This window comes from Oncorhynchus clarkii, chromosome 7 (assembly GCF_045791955.1).
Source record: "Oncorhynchus clarkii lewisi isolate Uvic-CL-2024 chromosome 7, UVic_Ocla_1.0, whole genome shotgun sequence".
In the NCBI taxonomy this organism is placed as follows: domain Eukaryota; kingdom Metazoa; phylum Chordata; class Actinopteri; order Salmoniformes; family Salmonidae; genus Oncorhynchus; species Oncorhynchus clarkii.
This window is the reverse complement of record NC_092153.1, coordinates 61,124,571-61,135,959: the sequence shown is the minus strand read 5'-3', so window position 1 is coordinate 61,135,959 and position 11,389 is coordinate 61,124,571. Positions and strand designations below refer to the sequence as shown.

General features: G+C 39.9%; 1 protein-coding gene across 1 annotated transcript; it reads right to left on the bottom strand.

The window, feature by feature from the left end:
• Positions 1-8,752: 8,752 nt before the first annotated feature.
• Positions 8,753-11,002, bottom strand: LOC139414370 (homeobox protein Hox-C11a-like). Its single transcript, XM_071162286.1, has 3 exons — positions 10,297-11,002; positions 9,532-9,540; positions 8,753-8,985 (listed from the first exon to the last, which is right to left on the bottom strand). Exons 1-3 carry the CDS (start codon positions 11,000-11,002, stop codon positions 8,753-8,755), a joined length of 948 nt encoding a protein of 315 aa, XP_071018387.1.
• Between the last annotated feature and the right edge of the window lie 387 nt (positions 11,003-11,389).

The window sequence follows — 11,389 nt, the reverse complement described above, 5'->3', positions numbered from 1 at the left end:
TAATTTTCAAGCAGTGCTTGACTTGGACTGAAATAGGTTCCAGTACTCATTTTGGGTGCCGGTACTGTTTATATTAAGGGGCGGGAGCTCCACAATACTTTTGAGCTAAGATTCTATAAGAGAAACAGGAGCTCAAGCAGTAGACACCTCGAGGTGTCTGTACTCAGCTCCAGTGAGCGCCTGCCCACGTCAAGCACTGTTTACAGGTAGAAATGTGGTCAACATCCACTGAAGCAGCTTGCAAGTTTACTATCCGTCCTAGCTTGCTATTATGAAAATCGAATTCAATACCAGAAAATGTTTTCAATTCGACTTTAGCTTTCAAAAGCAGCTGAATAGAACATGTAAGAATGAACTATAACCATTTAACTGATATACCGTGCTTTACAAGGAAATAACGAGCTCTCTAGAATGCTCTTCAAGCCAATCAGAAAGATTGTTCATCAATGCCATGATGTAATTAAGCAAGAAGGCTCGAGGGGTGTGGTATATGGCCAATATACTAAGTTTAAGGGCTGTTCTTACGCACAACGCAATGCGGAGTGCCTGGATGCCGTGGTAAATTGGCAACAACCCCCCAAGGTTCCCTATTGCTATTAGAAACTGTCTACCAACGTAATGTTCATTATACAGTTTAATTATAAACTGGGTGGTTCGAGCCCTGAATGCTGATTGGCTGACAGACGTGGTATATCAGACCGTATACCACAGGTATGCCAACACATTTATTTTTACAGCTCTAATTAAGTTGGTAATCAGTTTATAATAGCAATAAGGCACCTCGGGGGTTTGTGGGATATGGACAATATACCACATCTACGGGCTGTGTCCAGGCACTCTGCGTTGCATCATGCATAAGAACAGCCCTTTGCCATGGTATATTGGCCATATACCACACCCCATCGGGCTTGTTGCTTTAAATAAACCCATTTTATCATGGTTAATCTATTTCCATCTATTTTCTTGTAAAACTTACTGCCATTACTTGTTTGAGGCTTATATGCCAATATATTGGTAAAACAAATTGTTTGAGAGGCAATTTCATAGAGAGTCATCTGTTTCCCCATAGCATGAGAAAACCTACAGAAGAGAAAATAATAATATAGTGACAATTGAATGTTGACCTTTCTTCGCTGATCCTTAATCATTGGATTCAATCATGTAAGTGTTAATTGTGTTGTGTGACTCAGTAAGTAGCCTACAGAACACACTGCTAGAAATGCTATGATCGTGGGTTTAATTCCCGCAAAGATCACTTACAGAAACAAAATGTAGTTTGCTAGTGGCATGCATTATTATATATGGTGAACTATACTAGATGTGCATCCGAATCGTTCATATTTTACTTAGTTAAGTTATCTTCCTGTTGACCTAGACTACATAATCCATGGTGATTTAGAAAATACAACATAACATTACATTCTCCTTTACTGGAATATATGCATATAAGCCTATATTTGATCTAACTTCTCAGTTAACGTGTCGCTGTCATAATCTGCCAGAGAGCCTTGCAATTCAAAATAAATGTAATCCACAAATTAGTGAACTATAGCCTACCATCTAAGAATTATTGAAAAACTGGTTTTTTTGCTGCGACTTTTGCCCTCAATGGCGCCGACGGGGAGGTCACTGACAATGATCCAGCCTTTTCACAGCATGTTATGGTGTAGCCTAACGATTTAAACACGGATCAGGGGGATAGAAAGTGAATGTAGGCTATGCTGGTCGAATCCTATAACGGTAGGGCTAGGCTATATCTGCACGCATCTTAAATCGCCCATTCATATCAATAGCTTACATGATTTATGCGAAACATCCCGTACTTGGCCATTTCTAAAATAAAAATTCAGCCCTTTGAGAATGAGCTTGATTTCAAAGCAATACAAAATGGTGATGTGGCTGTCCATGTTACAATTGATAATATCGCGTCCTTATGTTTGTATGAAATAAAACAAAACAGCTAGGCCCATAGCTGGCCTGCCTATAGGGCACAGAGGCTTCATTTACAATCTTAAAAATGATTGTTAGAGATCCCGCCTCGTTCAGTGTGGTGAGTTGGCTTAGAGGCTATGTGAGTTTAATACATGGCAGGAACTGGATTACATTCAGAGGTTGGTTCTTAAGATCACAAAAAAGGATATGTAGCCCATTTCTGGAGCATAGGCCTACTTGATATCAATGACGTATTTAAAGAGGACGGGCTGACGGTGAGGAGCAAGATAAGTTATGTGACTGAGTGTTGTCCGTAGCACCTGGTCGACCCGTCTTCCACACATTTGTGAATATCAACAAGATATTGTCAGTAGGCCTATATCATTAGGAACAAAACACATATTTTTTATAAGGGTGTGTTTAGACAGAACTGATCCAAGGCATTGTGATTGCTTGTTGGCTCTTGTATAATTAAATAAATGAATAGACCCGTCAGCTTTCAGTAAAATCAGCGTTATAATTCCAAAAAGCCTTGAAGTAGGCACAGTGTGCTGAACTGTTAGTGTTTTATACCCATTTTATTATTTGGAGGACATAATGTGCAACTATCTTAATTTGTATATGAAACGTATTGGATTACCATGGTTTCATTTTCTGTATAACATATTAATAGCACTATAACATAATATAAGTGTATATTTCATAAATAAGATCCGTAGAAAAACATCGGATCAGTCAGATGTTTTCAGTAGGCAAAAAATATTAACATCTGGGCTTTCTATAAAGGGTTTTCGATTAATAAAGTAGCCTTAAAATATGTATAAATCTATTGGTTTTATTGGGTATCGCGATGGAATTCAACACATCTGAAAAAACATTGCTTAAATAAGAAGGTATGAGCCAGATGTGGTCACCTTGCTGCCGACTCACTACACCCCAAAGCCTTAAAATATAGAATATTATTACACAAAACACACACTCGTGCTCAAATCCTGTGACATTCCAATACCCCAGGGTGAACGACCTTAACATATGCACACCCATGCACACAGATAGCTTACATGCGCGGGTACGCTGAACGGGCCAGGGGTCTAGACCTGCATAGAAAGTTTACAAGTTAGAATATAAACACGAGCACATAAAATACCAGTCTGAATTGAAAAATAGCATGCACATTTTCTGAAAATTGCAATCTTAATGATAAGAAGTTGAATCAATGGAAACGTTTTAATGGTTAAACACCCGTTGCCAACATTAAACGGACTATTATTATTTATATACATGTTCTTATTCTTCACATTCACATTCCTATATTAGTAATTCATTTTAGCTTAATATGATTAGACTACTATACGGGCTAATTATATATGTGTTTTAGGCTACTTATTACTATTTCATGCTTCACGGTACTTTTCTTGAAGGGAATGTGAATTACTTTTCTCGAAGCATTCCCGAAAACGGGCGGCAGGGTAGCCTAGTGGTTAGAGCGTTGGACCGGAAGGTTGCAAGTTCAAACCACCGAGCTGACAAGGTACAAATCTGTCGTTCTGCCCCTGAACAGGCAGTTAACCCACTGTTCCTAGGCCTTCATTGAAAATAAGAATTTGTTCTTAACTGACTTGCCTAGTAAAATAAAAACCTAAATCCTTGCAGCTAATCCTCCACAACACACATTAAAATTGAGTCCGCCTTCATGCCGTAACAGTAAAATAATATTACATTTGAAACAACGTTGAGCTATTTTGCAATTGAAGCAGGCTTCAATTGCAAAATACGAATGGTACATTTATGCTCGACGCAGGTTCTCTGCCTTAAATCAAATTATAAATCTGCCTCGTGTTATATAGGCCCACAAGATAAGTCAGTATAATATTACGTTTGAACGTCGTAAAAAATCTTAAACAATTTACCAAACTGCACATAGGCTTGTCATCGTCTTGCTGGGTTAAGCGAAATCTCGTTCTCTGAAATAATGCTCTGTCACACACCCACCCACCATTATGCACACCATACACCAGAAAGACCTTTACGCACAAACAATTGCTTTTTGGAAACCTGACCTTGATTTCCTAAAGATGTTTCACTGCATGCCTTCATACCATAAGCCTAGCTAGCTTATAGGCTAAATATTATTTTTTAAGACCCATACTAACAAATCCTTCAAAAGAGCACGCTGGTATCGCAGTTGTCCCTGTAGCTTACAAGCAATGTAGGCTATAATCAAAGTAGCTATTCTTCTTTCTCCTCCCTGTGGTTCTCTTCTCAATAGAGGGCTATCGTACCATTAGGGCCTTGTTCAACAATTGTCTATCTGGTGCGGAAGCGTCGCCTCGTGGTCATAACAAAATTGACGTAACACCAAATAAAGCGCAGTTTTTTGTGGGGCCCTGGATTTGTGTGGGGGTCTGGATTTATTTGATTGTACCACAGCCACAACTCCTACCCGATTAATAATGTCAAGAGGTCCATTAGGAGAGCATGTATTGATTATGTCAATATTGTAAACAGAGATCTGACACACCTTTGAGTGACGTTGGACACCACCAGACACACTCCAGAGACCGCCGGTCTCATAGGCACATGCACACAATAGTAAAATGAGGGAGAGGCGAGAGCCAAGAAGAGCAGGCAATCTGATGCCGTGAGAGGGACACTGAGTTGTGAAAAACTCCAGTTCAGGCCCAAGGTCCCTCAGCGGGGTGTGAGAGCAGTAGTGTGAGAGTCTTGATCTCCATCATTGATCCAGAACCTACTCCTCTTCCCTCAGCCATATGTATTTTATCACCCGGTAGGCATATTATGCTAAATTAGTTTGAGGGGGGGTTACTTGAGCTATAAGCCAAAATTATACATGTTTGGTCATCAGCCAATCCATTTTGTATTTGGAACTAAATGGAAAAGGCATATTTGAAATACACCGAGTGTACAAAACATTAGGAGTACCTACCTAATATTGAGTTGCACACACGTTAGCCCTCAGAACAGCCTCAATTTGTCGGGGCATAGACTCTACAAGGTGAGGAAAGCATTCCACAGAGGTGCTGCCCCATGTTGACTCCAATGCTTCCCACAGTAGTGTCAAGTTGGCTGGATGTCTGTCCTTTGTGGGGACCATTCTTGATACACACCGAACACTGTTGAGCGTCAACAACCCACGTGTTCCAATTCTTGATACACTCAAGCCAATGCGCCTGCCACATACTACCATACCCGACTCAAAGACACTTAAATTTGTTGTCTTACCCATTCACCCTCTGAATGGCACACATACACAATCCATGTCTGCAATAGTTTATGCTGCAATAGTTTATGTGTTGGGGGGCTAGTGTCAGTCTGTTATATCTGGAGAATTTATCCTGTCTTATCAGGGTTCCTGTGTGAATTTAAGTATGCTCTCTAATTCTCTCTCTCTCTTTTTCTTTCTTTCTTTCTTTCTTTCTTTCTTTCTTTCTTTCTTTCTTTCTGTTTTGGAGGACCTGAGCCCTAAGACCATGTCCCCAGTCCACCTGGTCTTGCTGCTGCTCCAGTTTCAACTGTTCTGCCTGCGGCTATGGAACCCTGACTTGTTCACCGGATGTGCTACCTGTCCCAGACCTGTTGTTTTCAACTCTCTAGAGACTGCAGGAGCGATAGAGATACTCTGAATGATCGACTATGAAAAGCCAACTGACATTTATTCCTGAGGTGCTGACCCATTGCGCCCTCTACAACCACTGTGATTCTTATTATTTGACCCAGCTGGTCATCTATGAACATTTGAACATCTTGGCCATGTTCTGTTATAATCTCCACCTGGCACAGCCAGAAGAGGACTGGCTACCCCTCATAGCCTGGTTCCTCTCTAGGTTTCTTCCTAGGTTCTGGCCTTTCTAGGGAGTTTTTCCTAGCCATGGTGCTTCTACACCTGCATTGCATGCTGTTTGGGGTTTTAGGCTGGGTTTATGTACAGCACTTTGTGACATCAGCTGACGTAAGAAAGGCTTTATAAATACATTTGATTGATTTGATGTCTCAATTGTCTCAAGGCTTAAAAATCATTCTTCCCTTCATCTACACTGATTCTAGTGGATTTAACAAGTGACAACAATAAGGGATCATAACTTTCACCTGGAATCACATGGTCAGTCTATGTCATGGAAATAGAGGCTATTCCTAATATTTTGTACACTCAGTATATGTAGGCCTATATCTAACTATTATTTCATCCTGTATGTATGAGACTTTTGAAGTAGCCCATATGAGGCCACATGAAAATATGGAAAATGCAAAACGTTTAGGTTATTTGAAGTGTTGGACAGTGTTATACACTTAGACCTCAATGTTCCAATCTGGTTTTAATAAAATACATGTTACACTATTCAATTGCTTGAGGACGTCAAATTGCTGCACTCCAGATGTCAAATTGGGCCTGCTTTTCCATTTCAATTAGCCTACAGCAAATGAATTATAATAGTATGATCATGCATATGAAGCGTATCCAATACAGACTAACTGTTTTGCTTATTTTGGGTTCACAAATACCTCAAATTAAACAATAGCAAACAAAACATGCCAAATTGTTTTTCAAAAATCTAACACATTCATAACAGGTTGAAAAAAAAACATTAGCCCATTATGGCGTCAGTTTTCAAGAGGTCAATGGTAGGTTCTCTAAACATCCCCCTTCAAACCCCATCCCCCATTCCCCCCGACACTCTTTCGTTTGCAACCCTCATTGGCTGGCTCACCAGTTGGTACCCGCATTTTCGAGAGCAAAGCCAGTCTCGGATTCAACTTTATTGCGTAGGGTTAAAGGTGATGGCCTTGACTTCACGAAAGTTCAAAGACAATATATATTTCTTTCTCGCAATACATCAAAATACACCTAAACGTTCAAAGTCCTCCATATCTGTAAATTGTTGCGCATCGGTATGAATTACATTAGATATAGCCTATGCGTAAATGCGTCGGCAGCCACAGAGTAAAAAACATGTCACAGCCGCAGGACATCAGTGGTGAGGTAAAGGCCTATACCAAATGGTCGATAAACTTGAGTTTTTTTCTCTCCAGAAACGGTTATCCAAGTTGTCGTCGTTTTGTTGTCCCAAGCGCAAATGGATAAAGATATAGGCCTAGTGGATGACGTGAAGATAGTGCGCTCGGGATGTTATCTAAATCAGACATGTTTTAAATAGGATGTTTATATGTTTTTACGTAAACGGCCACCTATAGCCTACTCGACCTCTCTATTTACGATGGAAGGAATCTCTCCACTGGGCAGACGGTGTAATTAAGAGAAAAGTAGCTATTTAGTGCCCCTGTCTTTATGACAGTGTCTAGACCAGGCCAGCTCATTGACACATTCACTCAACAACATCACTAACACGCGCACACATGCACGCACACGCAACTGTGTTTTACTTTACATATAGGTCATACATGGACGAAAACAAATTCAACATTATAGCACCTCTAATTATTTGCAGAGTTTTCCGTGAAAATAAGAGAAGTGGGCAATTAAGACAAATGTAGCACCCTCATGTTCATGACAAATAGTTTAACTATGTTACAAGCACTCCTAATATTTTAATCTGACATTTTACCTAGTTTTAGCCTATTGATTTGTGTGTAGACAAGGATTTTTGATTTGTATCAATTAGCCTACCTAGTTGAGTTCTGAGAAAGAGCCTATACTTATTTTCCATGAATCTTAACATGAAATCTCAACGACTTGTCAGGGACATGTATAGGGTTTCACGGCGTTTTATTTGTATACTGTGCTATTAAGGGCCTACTTAAGAAGTCAAGTAGAACGTAACTTGCAATGATCTTCTACAAGCATTGAGGACTAGCCCAACTGATTCTGCAAAAGACCAAGCATTCTGCATGAATACACAAAGTATAATATTACGTTCTTGGTAGTTGATCGTTGAAATACAGACCTTGACCCAGTAAAAATAATAATATACAACTCTCAAAGAATGGCTTGTTGTAAGAATCACTATTCGTTTATTTTTATGTTACATTCTTTCACTTGATGCATATAGGCTTATGCAACGTCATATCTTAATACTGCATAACATGTAAATGGAAAGCAATCAACAAAAAGCTCGCTATAGTCAAAGAGCTTGTTATTAGCCCTAGAGCTAAGTTATTTTCAGAATTCTTGAAAATATAATAATTAGGTTAAGTGATAACATTTTATAAACAAATGAAATATATATACAGTCATATAGTCAAAGGAGATTCATTTGGGACCGATGATTCGTGTCGAAGTTCTTGGTTGCTGCAAAAATGTTTATATGTCTGCATATCTATGAAGAAGAGTCTGTGCGGCTGTCCTCAAGTCGGTTCAGTTTGTAGCAAAATCATTTTCACAAAGAAAGGATAATGATGTAATACAGAGATAAAGAGAGAAATGTCACTGGAAAGACAGAATTTCACAAGTGAATCGAAATAGGATATAATCAAACAAAAATAAATACTGATGTTGTACTTGCCATTACAATGTTTCAAATGTTTGGCCGAATGTGACAAACGGTAAATATAAATCTTTAATTGGAAAAAAATGGAATAGTTTACCTTCATTGCTCTGCTATTGTCAGAGATACATTTCTCGAATGTCTTGTTTTATGCTGGTTCATGTTATTGGTTCAACAAAACAAGGAAACGTAAAACATATTGATAACATATTTTCTTTCCAGTCCCAGCGTTTCCATGAATGACCTAACACTTGTTTTTGGCCAGTCGAGTCCGGCCTTGTCCTCCAAAGGCAATTCAGTTTTAGAGATTATAATATTTATGATTATTTCTCACCAAAGCTACCAGTTTAGAGTTTAGTTCACAATAAGGGATTTCCAGAAAAATACTGCAGCCGATCTCGGCTTAATTTCTTTTCTTTCATTCGGCGGTTCTGGAACCAGATTTTGACCTGACGGTCAGTGAGGTTTAGCATTCTGGAGAGCTGCAACCGTTTCTCCTTGTTGATATAAACATTAAAGAAGAACTCTCTTTCCAGTTCCCGAATCTGGAACTTCGTGTAAGGACACCTCTTCTTCCTGGTGCGTGGTGTACCTTAGAGCAATATAAAACAAATAATCAGGAGAATGTAAGGTCGAGTGTTTTTTCAAATAAAACAAGCATTACGATACACGCTGAAACGTATGGGGATTCAGAACGTAGGTATGTTAAGTTTGATAAAATGCAAGTGTCCTAAACACGTAGCCTACCCTCAAGCCTGCACATTCATTTTCTTTCTCTGTATCCTTAAATCCATGGCCCCCAGTGCCATCCTCTTGTAACATACAACGATAATCAACCATCTCTATAAAATCTCTTGACGAGTTTTGTAACGCTATTCACGAAACGACAAAGACATTGCACTTCATCACCTCACTCACTACCTGCCTTACATTCCCCACTCAACACTGCCATAATAAATGGGAATATATGGCTATCATGGAAAAAATGAACCTTCCTTTCATATCATAATGCGATCATCTATAGCGAATTAACACTGGATACCTAGATAGCATTACTGCCAATCAAATAGGTGGGATATAATTATAGGCTAGAAACAAATTCTTCCATGCCTCTATGGGGGCGCTTGGGCCTACGGACTGGGAGCCACTGTTAATTAGTCTCAAATGAATATGAGTGAATTATATCTAGGCTATTTGCTTATTGGTTTATCATATTCTACATGGACTATAACAAAACCGAACGAGTTTGTTGGTGATTTACAGAATAGCCTAGAGTAAGATCTCAACGCTTGGAAGTTTTAAATAATTGATTACCCTAAAAACTAAAATACTGGGCTAGCCTACTTGCACGGTTACCAATACATATGCCCGTTTTGAGAAGAGCATAGGTCCCAAAGAAACAAAACAATATGATTATCACAACTATTATTAGGCTATTATTTTTTATATGCAATCTCGATCGAACAAATATGCTGCTGTTAATGAGTAAAGCAACCTGTCCAGAGTAGCAACACAGTAGCATTTCTGCATTTTACAGGAGGCTGCTGAGAAGGGGGGGGGGGGAATCAAAGGACACCCAAAAGCAGTGTTCTGCTCAATTGCTTTTTACCCTCGACAACTTGGTGAAACATCGCCCAGCGCAAGTTCATGACCAAAGTTACCGTTTGTCACAATAGCGGGCTATTAAAATTTCACAGACTGGGAGAGCTGCTGCCTGCTGCCTGTGTGTAACGTATCGTTTTTTTCAAAGCGCTTTCCCATCGTAAAATGTTTTCTTGTTGGAAGAAAGAGCTTTGTAGATTATAATAAAATCCGTTGAATGCTTATAAAACTCCACATAAAATCTGACCGACAAAAATACCGGGCTAGTCCTTTAACCTTTTTTTACAGCTTCGGTACCTACTCGAGTGGCTTGTTTTGTTGGCGCTGTCGTCTTTCTTGCCCGATGAAGAAGCACAAGAACCAGAATTAACGTTTTCCTCTTCATCCTCTGGGTCTTTCTCAGGGCCTGTGGCGCTATGGAGGAGGGCGGCAGGCGGCTGAGACGCCGAATCCAGCTTACTGGATTCGCCGTTCTGGACACAGTTCTCTGTCGAGCTGTTTTCAGTCCCATTGTGTGTGCTTTCGAAAAAGCGATCAAAGCCCTGCGGTAGAACGTGGTTTTTCCCCACACCCGAATAAAAGCCCGTGGATAGGTGGTTGGAGCTTGGGTGGTTGTGGTGATGATGGTGATGACTGTATACACTTTCGTTTTTCATCAGCATGTCTGTCATGGTGGACGATGGCGGAAGGCAGTCTCTATGTACCAGTTCCTCCCCAGAGTAGCAGGACGCATAGTTCCCTCTATGGTGCCACTTAGTTGAGGGGTCCAAACCGTAAGAAACGTCCCGAACCGGTTGCACTTGGGAGAGGTTCGTGGAGTACGGGTATGTGATTTGCCGAGATGGGGCCTGTGGCAGGAACGAAGAGACAGCAGAAAATTCGGGGACGTAATATGTGCAGCTGGGGAGGTAAAGGTTGGACGCACAGCTCGCTCTGTCTCCGAACTCGGAAGTCCTGTCTTTTCGCGTCTGTGAGCAGAAGTTTCCCAGATTAACCGAGTTAAACATCTTTCTCCCCGTTCTCTTGCACTATAGATAGATGTTTTGGATTCGAACTGCAGAAGGAGAACATTTGGGAAGGCGAGATGACGTGCTATCCGTCTAAGTCGCCCCAAGACACGTGATTGAAAGTAGATATTGTCATATATCAATTTGGAACACTTACATGTGTAGGAGTGGTTCACTTAGGTAAAATATAGAAGGTTCAAACGATTGGTTTTCCAACACCGCATGAGTATTATAAAAATCAATATCAGGTATCTTAACATTTTATGCTTTAGTCTCTGAACGATATAATCATAATACAAACTATTGTACGGTATAGTACTCGCAATGCAATGCATAGTAAATAACTAACAGGTACGGGTTTTTGATTATAATAATAATGATCATTAA

Coding starts and splice junctions, on each gene's coding strand:
- LOC139414370 (XM_071162286.1), bottom strand. CDS start 11,002: ATGTTTAACTCGGTTAATCTGGGAAACTTCTGCTCACAGACGCGAAAA.